Below are 22230 nucleotides of genomic sequence, written 5' to 3' on the forward strand. Positions count from 1 at the left end.
ATGGAACAGAGTGGCTTACCGATTCGCTCAGTTACATAATTAGAGTATTTTCATTCACATTCATCAGCTATTGCAAATTTTAAGATGTGACATCCTCAAATAATATAGTCGTCAGTGTGCTGTGTAATAACATACTTGTCAAACAATATAATCAGTATTAAGAATATTTTTAAAATTTGGTAATTGTATTTAATTGTTAAGGTATTAAAAGCACTAGAATTGATATTCATAATATTGAATGACCAATATAAGCACCAACCAAGAAGAATTATGTACCTGCGCGTGTCATCACTGAGGACGACACAGTTTGGCTTTTCTGAAACGGCTTCAGGGCCATCTAAAGGCAGCGACCAGGGCAGTCAGTAGACTAAATCTTGGAGGAGTCGCCCCAGCTGAAGGCGGCTTACCCCCTTCTGACCTGTGTGGCCTTCGTGAGAGGTCTGGCCTGTCTTTGCCAAAGCCTGCTTGCCAGTAAAATGGTGATAATCATATTCAAAGAGGCTAAATCAATTTAAAATGCTTCTTCCTTACAAATTAATGATTTCTTGTATAAATGTGATTTAGTTCAATAAAACTATATAAAGGAAACCAGGTTTTAATTAGAAGACATAGTATATTCCATTTAAGCATCAGGCAGATACATTTTTTGGCATTCTGGTAGTTTCATAATAAAATATTTCCACCTTACATTTAACCCAAGAAGAGCAGTACATGAATGGTGCTCATGTGACTGGGCAAGGACACCGTCTGGGCCCTTTCCTGCAGTGAGACAGCACTCCAGGCTCCGGTGTCCCCCCTGGGGACCGCGAGGGCCTTACCCACTTGGACGACGCGGCTGAGCTCGTACAGGAGCAGCTGGTTGTCGCCGCCCGTGTCCAGCCGCTGCTCTATGTAGCTGTTCAGCTCGTACACCACGCCCTGCATGTTCGTGTCTTGGTACTTTGAGTAAAAAATAAAAACAAAAAGAAATGGCACAATTAAATATAATAAAAGTAGTTCCTTAGTTTGTAAAACATACTACATACTATCTACATATATGACTTGATATACTGGCTCCTGATTATGCTTTCATAGAGCATGGTTTAATATAGTCTACTATAAAAACTGATTGTAAACTAACCCTGTTATGACTTACTTAGAATTATCTTTAGACTTCATGCATGCCTATTTACATTAAATTTCAAATGTTACAAATTACAACTTTGTTTCTAAAGTTGTACGTCTTATGTAGCAGGCAACCTGATCAGTAAACAATAGTGCAGAAGTTGGCTGTGTGAAACATTGTGAGAGGCTAGAAAAGTCACCCTTATGCACTGCCCCAGGGGAGACCAAGTTTATTACTGTCCTGTCCCTGCACCGGTGTGGCTCCCACCCAAGTCCCACCCCAACGCTCCACTGGAACAGGCCAGAGCTCACCCTGTCCCTCCCATGTTGCCACAGTGGTCCCCCAGCAAACCCAGGCCTCGGGCGTGGTCCAGGCCCCGGGCACACAGCAGGTGGACAGGGCCTGGCGAGAAGGCAGAGGCTGAGCTAGAGCGACTCCGGGTACCAGCCCCACTGGGTCTTCCCCAAAGGCGCTGGTTCTGACATAAGCTTCCCTCCATCCAGCTCGCAGTCCTAGGCCTCCTCTCCACAACAGTCCAAGGAGAACTTGAAAAATAAAATGCAATTCTCTCACAGCCAGGCCTCCAAGACCCCTGGGCTTCCCAAGCACTTAGAATAACAGACAGAATGCCTGGTGTCCTCCCCCACCACACAGTGGGGGTTCTCCATCTCGGAAGCTCTCAGACATCCACTTCCCCCTGACCAAGTGGGCACCTTTCTCTCCATGGCCTGCAGCTGTTGTCTGGAGCGCTGTTCTCAACAGACACATGTGGGATGGATAAACGGAGGGAAGGATGAGGGAACGAGTCCACCACGCCACAGTCTGCTCCACACGGGCCCTCCTCTAGGCGCACCGGAGGAGGAGGGAGACTAAACTCCAGTCCTGGAGAAGCCGACGTTCCAGGTATAAGAGAAGGAACAGTAACCGCACAGCGTGGGAGAAGGCCAGAGGCGTGACGCAAGGTGGGCAGCAGGGTGAAAGCGGGTTCCCCTTTTCAGCAGGACCTGGGAAGGCAGGCTCAGTGACACGGGACTTAGAGACGGACTCCAGGAGCACCAGACACCCTGAACGCCTGCAGTGTGCCGATCGGCCCCCAGCTGTCTTGGACGAGGTGCTGAGCACCCACCAGCTCCCTCTGCCTCTGTCCTACAGAAGGACTCCAGGGCCGGCAGCCCCAGAAATTGGAGTGTGGAGGACGACGTGTAGGAGGTCCAGGACACACCAAAAAGCATGATGAGATCTAGCCTAACAAAGACTGGGTCTCGGGGGCTGAAACGGAGAAAAAGGGTAGCAATGGATGAAGGAAAGTTCTTTTTTTTTTTAATTAAATTTAATGGAGCGACACTGGTCAATAAGAGTACAGAGGTTTCAGGTGAACATATCTGTAACATCTGAACTGTTGATTGTGTTGTGTGCCCATCACCCAGAGTCAAACCACTTTCCCTCACCGTATATCTGTCCCTTTTTACTCCTCTCCTCTCCCCTTCAGCCCCCACCCCCCAACCTTCTCCCCCTGGTAACACCTCACTTTTATCTATGGCCATGAGTCTCAGTTTTATATCCCACCTATGTGTAAGATCATATAGTTCTTAGCTTTTTCTGATTTACTTATTTTACTTTATATAATGTTCTCAAAGTCCATCCAGGTTGGCATAAATGGAAATATGTCATCATTTCTTATTGCTGAGTAGTATTACATTTTATAAATGTACCACATCTTCTTTATCCTGTCCTCTACCGAGGGACACTTTGGTTGTTTCCATGTCTTGGCCACTGTGAATAATGCTGTGGTGAACATGGGGGTGCACGTGTCTTTGTGTGCCAGTGTTTTCGAGTTTTTTAGGTAGATTCCCAGTAAAGGGATTGCTGGGTCATATGGTAGTTCTAACCTTCATTTTTTGAGGAACCACCATTCTATCTTCCATAATGGTTGTACCAGTTAACATTCCCACCATCAGTGAATGAGGGCTCCTTTTTCTCCACAGGCTCTCCAACATTTATTCACTGTCTTGTTCATAATAGCCAATTTAACAGGTGCGAGGTGGTACGTCATTGTAATTTTGATTTGCATTTCCCTAATAGCGAAGATGAGCGTCTTTTCTTGTATCTGTTGGCCATCTGCATGTCTTCTTGGGAGACATACAAATCTGTTGTCTGTTCAGGTCCTCTCATTTTTTAATTGGATTGTTTGCTTGCTTGTTGTTGAGCTTTGTGTGTTCTTTATATATTTTGGATATTAACGCCTTATTGGAGCTGGTTGGAAATATCTCATTTGGTTGGCTGCCTTTCGGTTTTGTTGTCAGTTTCTTTTGCTGTGCAGAAGCTTTTTAGTTTGATATAGTCCCATTCATTTATTTTTGCCTTTACATCCCTTGCCTACGAGGTCAAATTTATAAAATGTTCCCTACAGCCAAGATCTGTAAGTTTAGTACCTATGTTTAGGTCTTTGATACATTTTGAATTAATTTTTGTGCATGGGAAAATCTGTAACAAGTTTCATTCTTTCACATGTGGCTTTCCAATTTTCCCAGCTCCATTTATAGAAAAAGCTTTCTTTTCTCCATTGTCAAAGATGATTTGTCCATATATATATATATATATATATATATGGTTTCATTTCTGGGCTCTCGATACTGTTCCATTGGTCTGTATGTCTGTTTTTCTGCCAATACTATGATATTTTTATTATCATAGCTCTGTAGTATAATTTGAAGTCAGGTAGTATGATACCTCTGGCTTCATTCTTTTTCCTCAGGGTTGCTTTGGCTATTTGGGTTCTTCTGTGATTCCATACAAATCTGGTGATTTTTTTGTTGTTATATTTATTTTAAAAGTTACTTTGGGATTTTGATGGGGATTGCATTACATTTGTACATTACTTTGGGTAATTGGACATTTTAACTACATTGATTTTTCCAATCCATGAACATGGAATATTTTTACATTTCATTGTATCTTTTTCAATTTAATAATGCTTTGTAGTTTTCAGTATACAAGTCCTTCACAACCTTTGTTAAGTTTATTCCTAGATATTTTTGTTGTTGTTGTTACAATTGTAAAAAGAATTTTTTCAATTCATTTTCTGAAGTCCTACTGTTGGCGTACAGATAGCAGTGGACTTTTGTATATTGACTTCGCATCCTGCCACTTGACTGTGTTTGTTTCTTATAGTTTTTTGGTGGGGTGTTCACTGTGCCCGTCAGGCTGGCTGAGATCTGGTCCTGATGTGGCTGACACTGAACATCGCTGAAATGCCCGAGGTCCCAGGCACGTGATACGGTCTCAGCCAGGTGGGAGTGCAGAGTGGGTTTTTTCAGTAGGACCTGTTTACCTAGCTCCTAGGCATGTCCCACGACACATCCGTCCCTGAGGCTATGAGTTAGTTGGGTGTTCCTGAGACTGCTGGCCATTGTGCAGAGCTCTGTGGTGAGGGCCCCAGCAGGTCCTCAGCCCCCTGTGGTAAGAGTTTTACAGACACATCTGGAAAACACATCCTCAGAACCTGGCAGGATTCCCACACTGTCGGGTCCCTACCTGGGAAAGGGGTAGGGAATCTGAGCTCCCCACGCAGCAAGAACAGAGAGAGGCCCTGTAATGCAGCTGTGTGCAATGCTCAGACTGATGGCCAGCTGCTCACCATCTTCCGGACAGGAAATGTCACACACAAGTGAGAACAGAGACGTTCCGGGACATGGACACTGATCATGAGGTTTCCTTTAACCACGTCTCTGGGCTTCTGTTTTCTCGTCTGTGTAACATGAAGGTGGAAATGGATTCTCTTTAAACTTTTCAATACTAGCTATGATCGTCAATGAACTAGGATTTTAATTTGTGCTGTCATTTAAGCTTCATTTTCTAATCTTTAACCTCATAGTCGGGTTACTACACCCTGTTTCCTTTGATTACATAAGTATCACAAGATCAAAATGTTTTATGATAATTGCTATTCATATTAATGTAATGTTAACTCTCAAATATTGAAGGCTTATCTATATAGTGGATTATTCAAACCATCATCCACTAACACTTAGATGGCACATATAAATGTGAAATCATAAGCTGATCTGTCACTCCTGAGTGCTAGTGTTCTGGGACAGGCAGAGGGAGCAGGTGGGGACAAATGTCAAGTCATGTGTCTCTAAGATGCTCTTATGAAGACAACACAATGAGAAAAGCTTACTAAGTGATCAATTCAGTTCAGTTCTATGAACCTTTAATTCTGTGGCTTGAGTATCAGAAATTTACAATAGAATATTAATGACATTGTTAAGAACTGGTATTTTCAAAACATTTTTTTATTTTTTAATTAAATGTATTGGGGAAACTTGGTTAAGAGCATACAGGTTTCAAGTGCACATGTCTATGACACATGGTCAGTATAGTGCATCATGTGCCCACCACCCAGTCACTCTCCTCCTGCCACCATGTATTTGAGCCCCTGTCCCCTTCACTGCCTCATGCCCCTCCCCTCTGGTGACGACCGTGCTGTTCTCCACCTCTATGAGTTTTTGTTTTTGTTTGTGTTTGTTTGTTTTTAACTGCACAAAGTTCTTTCACTCCCTTTGTTATATGACTTCTTATAGAAGATGTTTCATTGGTCATTTAGGTTAAAATGAAACCTTAAACTGAAACAGTAATTTGATAATCCAACTTAGCAATGTGTATTAAAATCCATGAAATACTCATGTCCTTTGACTCATGACCTCAGGCCTCAACATGTTTCCTCAGGAAACACTTACAGGATAAAAACTGCTAAAGACATAATCAGCCTATGAAAAATCAGAAACAATTTAAAGCTCCACACATAGGATGAGAAAGTAAAAGTCATCAGAGAGAACTCAATGGGGTATCTTTGGTCATTAAAGATAATACTGGGCTGCATAATACCATAAAAATACTTACGGCATGGTACAATGCAAAAAGCAGAAATACAAACTATGTAAATACGTTCATGTAAAGGAAAAACTAGGAGAAAATATTACTCACTGATATTACTGACTGGCCCAGAGAGATCAAGACCTGCCAATGAATGGACGGCCCTGTCCAGACCCTCACGCACGAGCTCTGAGCATCTGTCTACCTGGCCAACCCCCAGCTGCTCCCTTCTCTCCCAAAGCCTCCTCGCCCTGGAGCTCACCACCCATCCCTGCAAGTCCTCTGTGCCCTCCAAGGCCTCCGAGAGAAGCAATCTGTTACTTTTCTGCCCTAACTGAAACTTTCCTGCCTTCCTGATGAGACTGCTTCCTTGACTGGAACTATCACATAACGTAAAATATACCGTAGGATGCATGGACATGGGTGTTAAGCAGGTAATTCAGAAATGTCTTTATAAACACAGTAATAAGTAGTATACAAATATAAACAGAAGACCAGCTCCTCCAGGAAAACCAGAAATTGGAATTCCACGACCTTGCCTCACCTCACTCTAATGAACAGCCAAAGAAGAAAACGCAGAGAACATGGACCACTCTGGCTGCACATGCCATAAATTTCAAGGCAACTTCACCAAACAGAATACCAATGAAGCCAAAGTGAAGTCCTAAAGTCTTACTTAAAATTCCCTTTCCCAAGAAATGGCACTGTTGCTAAAGTAAATGATGAATACTCTGGGAAATCAATGGCCCTGGGCCCCATCTCACCTGATGCGCACAGAGGCTCCCACACGCTCCAGCAGGGGGCCCTGTGGCAGAAATACACTGAGTGGTAAGAGCAGGGAAACCAACCGCAGGATGACTGACAGAACCAGCACCCAATCACTAACCTGCATGGACAGGTCCTCCTCTGGACCAGCCGGTTACAAGGAAAACAGGGAGATGGAACTCGGATTCCAGGAGAGCAATTCCTTCCTATCAAACAGGAGCATCCGCAGAGGTGGACGTCCCCTGTGGGAAAGCCCAGTGCTCCATTCCCAAGACTGAAGTGGTGCTGTTGACCCTCCCTCGCCAGCCCTCCAACCTAGGATCTAACAGAAGAATTGTAATAGTATCTACATTCCTAGTAAGCAGAGACAAAGAAATTCTAACTACTAATACCAAGCCTAACACCATTTCAGGATAAACGTTAAAAAAAGAGAGATCAGCAAATGACTTCTCAACAAGTACTGCAACATTATAAAAAGAAGACAAGCCTACCAAAAATACACAAGGTGTTAGGATTGTAGCAGTACAGCCAGGAAAAGCTCATTTCAGATGCTGTCCAAGGATGAACTCATTCCAAGGTCGGCTCTGCACCCTTAAAAAATTAAAGCATTAACAGCAAGACATGCTCAGTGACTTCCTAAGAAAGACTGAAATGAAGGGAAAGCACCAAAATAGAGAAGTAACTTCAAGTTAAAAGAGCCACTGCGAATGAGTCTGTATAAATGCAGTTATAGTTCACAAATAGGAACAGAAGACCAGCTCTCAGAAAACAGTATGGAGATTCCTCAAGAAATTAAAAACTGAACTTGCCTTTTGACCCAGCTATCGCACTTTTAGGAATATACCCCAAGAACTCCATAGCACTGTTTGAAAAGGAGAAATGCACCCCCATGTTTATGGCAGCATTGTTCACAATAGCGAAGATCTGGAAACAGCCTAAGTGTCCATCAGAGGACGAGTGGATTAAAAAGCTTTGGTACATATATACTATGGAATACTACTCAGCCATAAGAAATGATGACATCGGATCATTTACAACATGGATGGACCTTGATAACATCATACTGAGCGAAAGAAGTAAATCAGAAAAAACAAAGAACTATATGATTCCATACATAGGTGGGACATAAAAATGAGAATCAGAGACATGGACAAAAGTGTGGGGGTTACGGGGTGGGGGGGGAGGAGAGGGAGGGGCACAAAGAAAACCAGTTAGAAGGTGACGGAAGACAACTGGACTTTGGGTGATGGGAATGCAGCATAAGCAAATGTCAAAATAACCTAGAGATGTTTTCTCTGAACATATGCACCCTGATTTATCAATGTCACCCCATTAAAATTTAAAAACAAAAAACAAAAAACACAACTCAGGAGTTGACCCTGGCCGGCGGCTCAGTAGCTAGAGGAGGCGTGGCCAGATTAGAAAGAAAACTTTTTCACCGGCCGGACGAAATATTAAAATTTAAAAATGTTAAATACAAAAATGATTCATTTAAGTAAACAAAATTTTATTATGTAATTTGTTTATGAATAAATGTAAGTAATTTAGTACAACAAATTAACAACAACAAAAAACAACAAAAAAACAATTCAACCCAAAGCCTATGCAGAGGACAGAGGACTACAGGCCTTTCTCCTGCCCCCACCATGTCCCTGTGCACTCTGACCCCCCACCACCACCCCCCACCACCATGTCCCTGTGCACTCTGCCCCCCCACCACCCCCCCCACCATGTCCCTGTGCACTCTGCCCCACCACCACCACCCCCCCACCATGTCCCTGTGCACTCCGTCCCCCCCCACCACCACCCCCCACCATGTCCCTGTGCACTCTGCCCCACCACCACCACCCCCCCACCATGTCCCTGTGCACTCTGCCCCACCACCACCACCCCCCCACCATGTCCCTGTGCACTCTGCCCCACCACCACCACCCCCCACCATGTCCCTGTGCACTCCGTCCCCCCACCACCACCACCCCCCACCATGTCCCTGTGCACTCTGCCCCACCACCACCACCCCCCCCACCATGTCCCTGTGCACTCCGTCCCCCCACCACCACCACCCCCCACCATGTCCCTGTGCACTCTGCCCCACCACCACCACCCCCCCCCACCATGTCCCTGTGCACTCTGCCCCCCCACCACCACCCCCCACCATGTCCCTGTGCACTCCGTCCCCCCACCACCACCACCCCCCACCATGTCCCTGTGCACTCTGCCCCACCACCACCACCCCCCATTCCCTGCACCCCCGGCCTCCAGAGGCTCCCTACTCCCTTCAGACCCCCTCTGCTCAAAGGTCAACTCATCAGCACCCGGTCCTGCGACCTTGGGTGTGTAGATGAGCAGGAAGGCCACGCCCAGCCCCCCTTGGAAGGCCACACCCAGCCCCCCTTCCTGCCTTGTCCCTTTCTTCTCCTCTAGTCCTCTACGCATCACCATATCTACCACTACACACACACACACACACACACACACGATTTTCTCAGTCGCTTCCACAGCAGGAGAGCCAGAGCCCGACTCTGCTGAGCAGCGTGTGCCCAGTTCCTAGAACACAAACGCTCAACATCTGTGAGCAGAGTGGCAGGAGGTGGAAGACAAGGGGGGGGGGAGAGAGAGAGAGAGAAGGGGGAGGGAAGGAAGGAAGGAAGAAGAGGGATAAAGGGATGGGGGTCAACTTAGAGGTCTGACTCGGCTTCGAGTAAAAAGCTAGCTTAGTTTACTAAGATATCAAGAACCAGAAATGTCCTAAAGTTTCTTTAAAAAGCTAATTTTCCCTTAAAACTGTATTCCAGATCCACAGCTTCCAAGGGCTCTCTGCCACCTCCTCTCGCTGGTCCCAGGACACAGCGTCCTGTAAATTCTGGTCGGAGGTGCCGCCTTCTGAAACGCACTGTGACACACTTTACACGGAGCACGACTGCCCAGATCCCGGGCAGCCAAACAGGGAGACACACACCGCAAGTGGGCCTGTTTGCTCAGAAAGATGGACACAGGCCTCTCTGTTCAAAGAGCGCTCTCATGGGGAGGGGCACAGCCTCTTAAGAGTTGGCAAAAGAAAAAAAGTGAGATCAATACTAACACATGACAATTAAGGAGAGGGACTTTTGTGAGCAGGACGTCACAGAAGCCCCGAGTGCCCAGGGCTGGGATGCTCAGCCTCCCACAGCGCATGCTGCTGACAAGAATGTGCCCAGACAGAACTGAAAAGGTTGCACCCACCACCTCTAGATCTTAATTCCAACTTAAAACAATGGCATACTGTTTTATAAAACAAATTCTGAGGAGTCAAATAAGCATTGATCAAGATATGGGATAAGTTCAGAAAAAAAAAAAAAAGAAATCCAGGCAACTGATACTATCCTAGGTTTTCAGTACATCGATTTAGTGTTTCTCAACCAGAGATGCAGTTTCTCCAAATACGGCACAAAATGCAAGAGCCTCACAAAACCACCGCAAAGAAAACTCACATGCACCATCCTGTCACGGCCTGTCATGACCCTGTGGAGAGCAGGGAAGGAGGTGCTGTCACAGAGAGAACATGTGGCCATGTCACTACCCGGTCCCCGATGTGTTGGGGCAACACTGTGCAAAACTAAAACACACAGAAATGTCTTTAATAAAAACTGGGCTCTTTGTCTAAACAACTGTTCGACCCAAATAGAAGCCGGCTTATACTTAAGGAGTGTGCTGAAGAGCAGAGGCAGTTACGACTCTGTGGCACCAAGTCTTTATACGTGGGGACACTGAAGGCAAAGGGACAGCTCCAGCAAGTGGGGACAGGGTTGGCACACAGGCAGAGGCGAGGTGTCGCAAAGAGTTCTCAGCTTTGTCATCACACACGGGCTCCTCAGAGACCTGAGATAGCAGAGTGCCCGACGTCAGCACGCGGGGCCTCAGGACCCTGTTCAAGTCTTTTCATCCTCAAGCATCGCTCTTGACTCTGCTGCTCACAGAAGCTGCAAACGTTCCCGGCGATGCCTCCGCCCCTTGAAACACCCTGAAGCACTCGCACGTGGGACTTTCTAACAGGAAGGAGCTCTGTCGATGTGAAGCTCACCGGAAGGTGCCCAAGGAAACCCTGAGACATGCAGGAACATTCAGTCTGCCAGGACAGAAGACCCCGGTCATTTTAGAGAGTCCTTCCTTCAGATAATCCATAATAAAGGAAAGTATCCGCATACATGGTGATATTAAAGCCCCTCAGGTTACGGTTTAGGACAAAGAGTGAGTGATCTGTTATAGAAGGCTGCATCAGATACAAGTCAGACTGATCATCTTCCATATTTAACCCACATTTAATATCTGTGTCTGTGTACAGGATACATAATAAACTTACTCTGCATATGTAACTCATTACCCTGTTATAGTATTAAAACTGTATGTTATCAATAAATGCTTTCAGGACTCGTGCCCATGAGCTCTTAAGTTTGTTAAGTCTCTTAAATACCAAGTATTTCTCTGGGACATGAGAACGATTCACTCGACAGTTCTAGAGGGACCGAGGAACACCGTGTCCTTGCTACATTAGTCACCCCTGTTCTCCCAAAGAGAAGGCACAGGACGCAGAGGCAGGGACTAGCCAGGTCACACGTGACACTGTCCCAGAGTGCTGGACAGCGGTGAGGTGGCTTCTGCCACGCAGGCTGGGTGACAGTGGTCATGTGCCAATGCTGTCTTGGTACTGCCTAACTTACAGTTTGTCACCAGAGGCTAAACCCAGTCTCCGTGTGCACTGTCAAAGCTGCCACAGTCGGCAGCTGACTCAGAAGCCCCTCGCAGGCCAGACAAGCGCCTCCTCCACTGCTCTCAGCCAGAGGCCTTCAGATAGCAACCTCCCCTCCTGCCCGGGCTCCGGACAGCGAGCGACACGGGGAGGGGGCACTCAGCTCTGTCACTAGTCCCGATACTGTGACATGTCAGAGCCCTGCGGGAGCACACAGGAGGGTCCACGTCCCCCACGGTGGTGGCAGAGACTGTGTCCACAGCACTTACCCTGCTGACCTCCTTAGGAGCCGTCTCATCTGGGGGAGGGAGAAGAAAAGGGAAAGACACAATTAGAACCTCAGAGCAGGGTCCGGAGCACACAGCACGTCCTCCTCTCTCAGTCAGCCAGAGGCCCCTGTGCTATGCCTCCTCTTACACAGTCTAAGAACTTGGTTTTTGAAATCTGTCCATAAAGGCTAAACATAGTAAGTTTAGAGCTAGATGTACACATTAATTTTGAAGGGACGTGATGTAACCCAATTGTTAGTCATTCCAAGATTACCTACAAAATGGCCATGCCCACAAACATGACTAAACAGTGGTTTATTCAAATGCATGGACACAGAAAAGGCTTGTGACATCTGTATTACTCTAATAACACAACCTGCACGAATATCTCAAATGACCATTATTACCACCTGTGCTGTAAGGGTTCATTCAAGCATTTCTTATTGCTGAAATAAGACATTACTTGTGTGGCACCCTGGTCAAGGCATGAAGGGCTCCCCCCGTGGGGCGGGTTACATGGCAAGAACATACTTGTATGACCAATAGGACACAAGAAACAAACTAGCCAAGACTCCACCTGAGGACCACTGGTCCTGACTGTCCCAGGCCCAGGCCACTGGTCCTGCCCCAAAGGAAGTGAGTCTATGTGGCTCCTGCAGACCTCGCCTGGGGCGGCAGCCGCTGACACTTTGCTATCTGTGTCTCGTGTGGCGATCAGACCCCGTCCACCCCCACCATCAGCACACATGGCTCGGGCAGGTCTCAGTGACTATGGTCACTCGGCTGCACAGCCCGATTCATCATGACTCTGACAAAAACAGACCCCGTGGGTTCAAACAGGGTCCTGATCCTCCTCTCTCTTTTAAGTCTCACTCTCTAAGCCACTGAGGCCTGCTGGCTCCTGTTTTACCTAATGCTTCTTCAGTTTACTGCGTACCATCCATTTCCATGAAGAACACCAAGTCTGGTCCCAAGTCACAGACCAACCAGTCGCCCCCAAGGTGTTCCCTAAAGCCAGTATCTGCCTGGCAACCATGCCCGAACACACAGAAACACACACACGCACTCACACAAGCACACACACAGGCAGGCACAGACACTGCCCCATCCAGTTTGTCTTTCAAAAGCATTGTGACCGTGGCCCTCTGCTGCCTCAGACACTAAAGCAGACACGCTGTCAGCTCTAGCTGCTCACTGCTCCACCTGGGGACTGAGCACAATCACCAGGCTGGGACGGGACGTGTTCAGCAGACACGCTGTGAGCTCTAGCTGCTCACTGCTCCACCTGGGGACTGAGCACAATCACCAGGCTGGGACGGGACGTGTTCAGCAGACACGGCTGTCAGCTCTAGCTGCTCACTGCTCCACCTGGGGACTGCGCACAATCACCAGGCTGGGACGGGACGTGTTCAGCAGTAGGTGTTCAATACGCAGTGCCTATGTTTTATCTTCTTTATTGATACACACTTGCTTATGTTTTTTCCTTATAATTCTACCATACACAGTTGAGTATCGCAGCTGACATTCCTAAGAACAAGCACGTTATAAGACAAACATTTACCATCTACACTTAAAGCACAGCACAGAAATATTCCATTTAATCTTCAACTCCTAACCCTCCATCCTCTCTTAAACCTCTCTGAAGCTTGGACTATTTGATTTAATCATCACAAGTTTATTAACAGATTCTAAAGCTAAAGAGGTTTGTATGTTATTAATATTTTTTTAAGTTTTTTATTTTGACAGACAGAAAGAGAGAGACAGAGAGAGGGACAGATAGGGACAGGCAGACAGGAAGGGAGAGAGATGAGAGGCATCAATTCTTCTTTGTGGCTCCTTAGTCTCCTTAGTTGTTCATTGATTGTGTTCTCACATGTGCCTTGACTAGGGGTGGGGGGGGAGCTCCAGCAGGGCGAATCACCCCTTGCTCAAGCCCGTGACTTGGGCTCCTGTCTATGATCCCATGCTCAGGCCAGCACCCCTGCGCTCAAGCCAACGACCTTGCCGTTTTGAACCTGGGTCCTCTACATCAGTCCAGCACCATATCCACTGTGCTACCGCCTGGTCAGGCATCTTAAGTTTTATCTAAGACATTTGGTGAGCTGGTTGAGCAACCAGGTGATGAAAAGGCACATTGCAAAAGAGCAGCTGTACAGCAGTTCCCTGCTAGGCCTGCGGGAGCTAGCCCGCTGAGACCGCTGGGCTCCCCACGCTCCACCACTCATCACTGAGATGTGAGTTAGTTCAAGTGAAGAAAAGCCTGAGTGTACCACCATCTGCAAACAAACACACCCTTCACTTCTTTCTCTAGGTGCTCAGTGTTCCTCAGACTCCGGTGTGCACAAGATCCTCTACCGGCATGGATTTATAACAACTCTTCATTTCCCCCCCAAATGGGTAGTTTAAATTCTCTGAAAGAAAGAAAACTTGACCACAGCTGGCCTCTGGAGTTTTTACTACATGCTCTGAATGAGAAATGCACCCTCTATCTCTTTCTCCTGCTCAGAAGTCAAGCAATCCTCTACATGAGCGACCAGTCCACTGCGTTAGAGAGGAAATCCATGACCACAGAGAACCCTCCCAGAAGGGCTCCTGCCTCCTCCCCTGTATGTGGGGTTCTCATTTAGTTGATCTCTCTGCCCAAGAAAGTTCTAAGCATGTTAAAAAGAGTGCATTTATCTTTCGGTCTAAGGGGGGCAGCAGAGCAGAGCGGTGCTCAGGAGGCAGTGCCCAGCGGCTGAGGCCACAATCTGTGCTCTGCTGCCCGGAATGCAGTCAGTGGGGGAAAGGTGACTTTCTGCCACCTCAGAAGCCTACAGTGAAACACTACCCTAACAATACAACTGGACACTGAAAACTCTTTTCTACAAGGACATTTTCTAAGTAGCAGAGAGGAAATGCCTCCCCTCCGGCACACAGTTCCTGATGGCCTGCAGCTCACCGAGGAGACAGCAGGTGAAGAGCCCACGGCCCGGGACATCTATGCACACCCGGCATGTGCTCCACACGGCTCAGCAACGAAGCTCACTCTAAAAGGACCGGGACCACAGAAACGAAGGGAATTGCCATGGATACCAGATTCTGAATCATTCGTGAGTGATCAATTAGCAACAGAAATGTTCACAGCAGCAGACACTAATTTTTATGCAGCATAAGGGTTCTGTAAACATTTGTTCATTCAATAAATACACACTATAAATCCATTACCTGCCAGGCATTTAACCTTGTTTTCAAGGAGCTTACATTCTAGTGGGATGAATAAAATGGAAAAACATAATTTCAGAAATAAAATATATATGCTTATCAGAGGAATTTATTTTGAAAACAAGAAACCATCTTCAATCTAAACATTTTAATATGTTTTAAAGCTAAGCTCATGTGAAAATAAATAAATAAATAAAACCTGGTGGCACCTGACCAGGCGGTGGCACAGTGGAACAGCACTGGACTGGGACGCAGAGGACTCAGGTTCGAAACCCTAGGATCGCCAGCTTGAGCGAGGGCTCACCAGCTTGAGCACGGGGTTGCTGGCTTGAGCGTGGGCTCACCAGCTTGAGCACGGGGTTGCGGGCTTGAGCGTGGGATCACAGACATGAGCCCATGGTCACTGGCTAGAACAAAGGGTCACTCACTTTGCTGTGGCCCCCTGGTCAAGACACATATGAGAAAGAAATCAATGAACAACTAATGCTTCATACCTCTCTCCCTTCCTGTCTGTCTGTCTCACTAAAAAAACAAAACAAAAAAAAACTTTAATTCTTATAATCCTTAAGTATTTTTATTCTTTGCTGGTTTTTTAATATCTTCCTACTTTTAAAATAGAGGATTTAAGTAGGCTTACAATTAAAAATATATAAATACAACATGGTACAAAAATGCAACTGCTGAAAATGATGCTTTATTTTTGTAATTTAACATGATTTGGTTAAGTTAAAAATAAGGGAAAAGTAGAATTACTATACAGCCTCTGCTGGCTAAAAACCATGCATTAATCTATATGTGTATACATACACATATACATTTTATACATTATACACATGCAAATTAGTTTCAATTATAAATCATTTTTTATCATGTCATCTCACAAGCCTGAAGTTAAAAACATATGTGTTCATATACATCTTATGCAAATGTAAGTGTGTGTTAATAGCAGCTTTGGGTGGCGAGAGTATGTGATGTCCTCTTTCTTCTACTCACATTTTTAAATTTCTATAATCACAATAGATTTCAGCTTAAACATTTTGCCTTTCCCCTCCTCTCAGCAGACAGACACCAGAACATAGCGTGAGTCAGTGCGGAAATGAACGGCCCGTCCCATGACCTGGCCAGAGAGCCGCAGACCCCTGCCCAAGGGTGTCCAGCAGTTACTGTGTCCCCTGGGCAACCCAGAGGGGCCCTGGCTGTGCCTGCTAGACACTCCCAGGTGCACCTCATGGACACCTGTCCCTGTGCTCTACTCTGCTGATGCCAGAGCTGACCAGGGTGGCCACGGTCTACAGGCTAAGGCTCCCGCCGCGCCCGGCCAGGTCAGGGCCAGGAGAGCAAACACACACCCGCAGGGGAACCAGCATGTCTGGTGTCCCTGGCAGAGAGGAAAGAAGGCAAATCGCGGCTGTACTCTCAACAGAAAAACATGCCACTTCAATGTAACAGAAAAGAAACAGCATAAGCAAAAACAATTAACAGAAAATGCAGTCAAATAACAAAAAAAGAACAAAGGAAACTATATTTGAAAATCCATGATATGAAAATCCGGGATAATGCATGTCTCAGTCACCAAAGTGAAATGAAAATTTATGGGTGATGGGATTTTTACCACCTAACATGAAGGAAGAAGGCCTCGAGCTCTGCAGAAACCGACTCAGCTTGCTTCTGCTGTCCGCACACAGAGGTGTTTCACAATTGGTCTTTGTTATACTGCTATTCCGGACAAGCTGACATCTGGTATTAAAAATACTGCACTTGAAGTTCTATGATAAGCATTTTAATGTTATATGTTAAATAAGGAATAAGCTGAAAAGGTTTAATTAACTTAATAAAGAAGACATCACAATAAAGAACTACATGGTGATTTGATGCTTGTATCATAAATTAATACTCCAAACTACATTTTGCACTCCAAATTCTAAGTTGTGATTTTCACAGGACCAAACTCACACCTTCAGTGGGGACCCTGTTGAAAATGTCCAGCTTCATTACTCCACCTTCAGAGAACGAGTGTTGAACAGTTTCTGCTTTTGAAATTGGTCATTTCCCTGAAGTTTCAGAAATGTGGTCGTTTTTCTGCAGGACAGTGGGAGCCACAGGGGCACAGCAGGTGCCCAGCGAGGAGGGACAGCTGCCGGAAGCCAGTGCTCTCCCTGGAGACTCGGTGCTCTGTCCTGGGGGCCCGCATCTCACTCTTCCTCGCAGGGCTGCTAGCATCCCTAGCTGAGGAACACCTGTCTGCTCGAGAGAGGAAACCCTTGCCCCGCCCACGACTGAGGAGCCAGCCTGCTTCCCGCACCACCGTCTCTTAGGAGCAGGCATGGCCTCCCTCAGCCTCCTGCAGCCACTCCGCCACTGCGGCCACCTGCGGAGCTCGTCTAAAGACAGCCATCTGCTTCCTAAAAACAAATCAACGCACGGATCTCTATCAGATACCCAAGGTGTGCAGATGCTGAAGGAGTGTCTCAGCTGCCCAATCGGACTGAAGGGAAGGACTTAACCTCCACGGGCCCGGAAGCCCCGGCCCTGGGTGGTGGCAGGAGCCGCCTGTACTCTCGGGAGTCAGCCCGAACAGGGAGACACCAGCAAGGACGGCAGACACACAGAGACTTTGAGGGTGAACATTGCTTCCTGACGGCACTAAGTGCCTCGGCACCAGAGGCTACAGAACCTTCTCCTCGTTCACGGAATACATCTTCTGCATGGTACTATTTTCTAAGATGTTTTAATGCCATAGGTTTAGGATATAAATAAGTCAGTGTGCCAAGATTAGCTCATGCCCTCATTACTTCTACAGCGTTTTTAGTTGCTATTTTTAGTTAGAGCTGCTATAGTCTCCATGACTTCATTAACATCCAATAAATAGTCACTTGGAAATCCCAAGTTTCCTATACTCCTGCATAGATAAAAAATACACTTTATCTAAAACTGTTATTATTTAAATGTAATACTTTATCTTAATAGGAAATATGTATAGTATAATCTCTTATATTTAAGGACAGATCATTGGCTTTAAAAGGGGGAGCTTAGTAAGCACATTTTCTCCACCTGCAGCTGCACTATTTATGTGTAAAGATACTGAGAACGACTAGAATGACCCATCAGAAGGCTCTTGGGCCCATGGAAGGGAGGGATCTACTCCAAAGAAACAGGGCTGGCATCCATGGTGCTGTCACTGCCCCGGAGATAAACAGCTCATTCAAGACAGTTGCTGACATGAAGACTGAATTAATATTTGCAAAACTGTATTTCTGCCTTACAACGAATAAACTCACAGATGTGGTAGAGTCATCCTTTTAATTATATTTCTCCAAAATCAGCAATAATCATCACTGAAGATCTTTAATGTAAATATTGGGCAACAGATACAGTTGTGCTGAAATATTTAGTGTTAACTTTCTCCAGCATTGTAGCTTGCCTTGGGACAAGCATGTTGACGCTTGCTTTGGAAAAACTTCTGGTGGCTGGCACAAACCAAGGCAATGGCCCCAACCCGCACTAGCACTCACTACATTTTTCTGTGCCACGCAGTAGCAAAAAATAGAAATACATATTTTATATAAACAAAAAAGAGCAAGCACAAGCAGTGTTAAAATATTGAGTTGAATAACATTTTTTAATCTCTTGCACACTTGAAAAAAAAAACCAGTTGCATTCAAGAATGCCCTTGAGGAAGTAGGTCATTACTGCTGACCTGGCCCAGTGACCATCAATATAAGGCACCCAAGTGGATCACCTCACGGCCAAGCATACTGTCCCACAGCTATGTGTAACATAGTCGTTCTCAAAACTGTTCCATCCCAGCCTGGATCTGGCATAGAAACCTCACTTGTTCTGGGCCCCGGTCAAAGCCCAGCCTTGGTAATCCAGTATGCAGGGCACAGTGTTCTCAGGTGCAAACATGCTCATTCCAGAACAAGAACAGACCACCAGGACCACGCTAACTGCTCTGCGGTCAGAGGGGCAAGATGGAGTCATTCGCATGTTACCTTGGTGGCAAGGGCCCAGGACCTCTGAACACCTCAAATTTTGCTGACATTCAGAGGACCTCTGAATTAATGTAGGTTTTTCTCTGGTGGTCGGCCACTAAATGTTTAACAAACAACTCCAAGGGGAAGCTATGCTCTGATCTACAGCATTACCTGATCTCTATGCTATAAATATTCTCATGATGAGCTGAAGCTAGTGTGCACTGGCTTGTGAGAGCCAATTATTGAACTAGAGGGCAATTTGCAAGATGGTTTTTTAAAAACCATTATTAAAATTTTAACTATATAAAGAAAAGTAGGTTAGATATAAAACATAACAAATACTGAAAACTCATCATTCTCTATTTTATGACATATTAATTACTATTACATTTACTCTTGGGCTTGTTTCTATTTATCTATATGAGACAAATACTATATAATGTTGTGCTACTATGTTTCTCCTAACTTCCTGTTTTGTGACTTTACATTGGTAGTCTGATACAAAGCACAGTGGGAATATTAAATGTTTACAGGCTCTCCGAGAGGAAAAAACCACCAAAACTCTCATTTGTAGCATCTGAAAACTACTGAGGTGTAAATAGTCCACCATGACTAATTTCCAAGTACCAACTTTGATATGCATTAGCTCTTAAAATTTCTGAACATTTATAAATTGGCTGAGGTCATACAGTCTACTCTAGCACACCACTGGTCCCATATATTTTCACTTGTCATTAATTCTGTTGTTTTGTAAAATTTTGGGTTCTCAACACTTCCTGAAAAATATTAAATAAGTTATTTTTATAATTTGTATGAATCTACAGCTGCATTTTAAAAATATTTTGTAATTATTTAAAGTATCTGTCTCAAAGATTTATTCTAAAAAAGTGGGGTAAATGTGCTACAGTTCATAAAGACCCAAATACCAGAACTTTCACTGTGGGGAAGAAGTCACTAGTAAGAAAACCAAGCACTACTTTTATCTTTTTAAATTAGCTGAATACACACACACATACACACATTCACACATGTATATGGAGTAAGATTAGTTAGCAAAACAAAAACATAGTTTTTCTTATAGTCTTTCAAAACAATAAAAATGATCAGTAAGGATAAAATTCAAAATATTTTTAATACAATTTATGTTACTTTATCTTGTGTCAAAAGGATGTTTAATGAATGAGGAGGTTTGAAAACATTTAAGTATCTCATAAAACAAGGAAGTACAATCTAATGAGAGAAAACATAATTCAGTACAAGTCTGGTGAGGGACAGGAGAGGAGTCTGGGAGGAGGGTGGAGTATAGGAAGCACCAGGAACCTGACCCCTGGTAGACAGATGCACGGCAGAATCTGTCAGATGGACGAATTCTGGAGGCTACTGAAGACCTGCAACCCCGGGGACAGGCTGGCTGATACACTGGTTACCTTCAGTCCATCTCAGCTCTCAGCACAGTGGCAGCTGTCCACCCTCCACCCAGCCACATGGCGGGCACCACACACCTATTTCTGGAGCAGCCTGCACACAGTCTGTAGGAGTGAGGGTGGGCAAAAATAGGCTCTGTCTTCCAAATACTGCAGATCTGTTCTTGGAGCACTGATCGCTATTTCTGACCAGAGGTACAAAGAGGTGGGAGCTACTGTTGCTGCATTTCCCCCTTTGCTGAAAGTCCCTCACTTCTGACTCAGAGACTTCCGGGGACTTAACCCTCCAGCCCTCTTTTTCCTAAACTTCATTTTTCTTTTTTCTTGGAGTCAGGAATTACAGACTGAAGACTTCAAACACAACTGCACATACCAAGCACACACAGGAAAAGACACAGGCTCAGAAAACCTGAGGACACTTAAGTTTACACCTTAGGCTGGTCTTAGACACAGACAGCTTATGACGATCAAAAACACAAAAAGAGATTATTTAAAAATGTAGAGAAGGAGGTGAGTGTGATTTGCAGTTACCCATTATAGTCAATTATCCACTTTTAAACAAAAAATCACAAAGCATACAAGACAACAGTCAAGTACAGATCATTCAGAGGAAAACCTTAACCAACACTAACTGTTCCTCAAGAAGAACTGATTGCATGTCTGTAGACAAAGACGTTTAAAGATCGGCTTAAAGATGTTCAACGTGAACAGAGCCTCAGGGACCTGTGGGGTACCAGTAAGTGGATCAACATACACATTGTGCGAGTCTTAGAAGAAAAGAGTAAGGTGTAGAAAGAATGTTTAAATAATATCTGGAAACTTTCCAAGCTTCATGAAAGACATGAATAGAAACATCCAAGAAGTTAACAAATTCCAAGTATAAATATTCAAAAAAGATGCATTATGCTCAAATTTTCAAAAGGCAAAGAAAGAATCTTGAAAGTAGCAAGAGAAGTAACTCATTGGATACAAGATAATATGCAGAATTCTCAAATAAGATAACCAGATTTCTTATCAGAAAAGTGGGAGGACAGAAGACAATGAACTAACATATTCAAAGTGCTAAATTAAAAAAGTCAACCAAGAATGCTATATCCGGTAAAACTATCCTTTACAAGTTCATGAGAAATTAAGATATGCCCAGATAAACAAAAGCTGAGAGAGTTGATTACCATTATTTCTGACCTGCCAGAAATGTTAAAGGGACCCCTACAAGTAGAAAAGAAGGACACCAGATAGTAATCCAAAGCTGTATTGAGAAATAAAAATTTCAGTACAGGTAAATAGATGTGCAATTATAAACGCTAGCATTATTTTAACAACAGTTTACAACTCCATTTTTTTTTTTTTTTGGTTTTGTTTGCTACATGCTTTGAAAGACAAATACATTTTTTTTAAATTATTATTCTACAAGTTAGTATTACTACAACTTCAATTTCTCGTCCACATCTTGTTTTCTACATAACTAGGACACTGATGTATTTAAAAGAATTATTTTGGGGGGGTGTATAATATATGAAGATGTGATTCTGTGACATAAAAAATAAAAACTGAAAAGGCAAGGGATAGAGCTTAAAGTACCAGAATTTTTGTATGTTACTGCAGGTTAAGCTAGTATAAATTCAAGTGCTGTAACTCTAGGATGTTAAATATAATCTGCTTAATAAATACACACACACACACAGCTATAGAATACACACACAAGAAAATAAGAAAGGAATTTAGATGCAGCACAACAAAATATTAACAAGAAAACAATAATGCAGAAAGTCGGGCAAAAACCTGTAAGATACGTGGGAAAAAAGAGCGAAATAGGAGTCCCTCTTTATCCGTAATTAATTACATAAATAATTTAAATGCTCTCCTCAAAGGAGAGAAAAATAAAAAG

At 44.6% G+C, this 22230-nt stretch overlaps 1 protein-coding gene across 2 annotated transcripts in view; it reads right to left on the reverse strand.

Moving 5' to 3' along the window:
• Positions 1–22230, reverse strand: part of PDE10A (phosphodiesterase 10A) — a 415008-nt gene that overhangs the window by 68066 nt on the left and 324712 nt on the right. For both annotated transcript variants that reach the window (XM_066372810.1, XM_066372809.1), the window contains 2 exons: positions 11741–11769; positions 819–939 (listed from right to left, as the gene is read on the reverse strand). In XM_066372810.1, coding sequence (XP_066228907.1) covers positions 819–939; positions 11741–11769 — 150 coding nt within the window. The remainder of the gene's footprint in view (positions 1–818; positions 940–11740; positions 11770–22230) is intronic.

This window comes from Saccopteryx leptura, chromosome 3 (assembly GCF_036850995.1).
Source record: "Saccopteryx leptura isolate mSacLep1 chromosome 3, mSacLep1_pri_phased_curated, whole genome shotgun sequence".
Classification (NCBI taxonomy): Eukaryota; Metazoa; Chordata; class Mammalia; order Chiroptera; family Emballonuridae; genus Saccopteryx; species Saccopteryx leptura.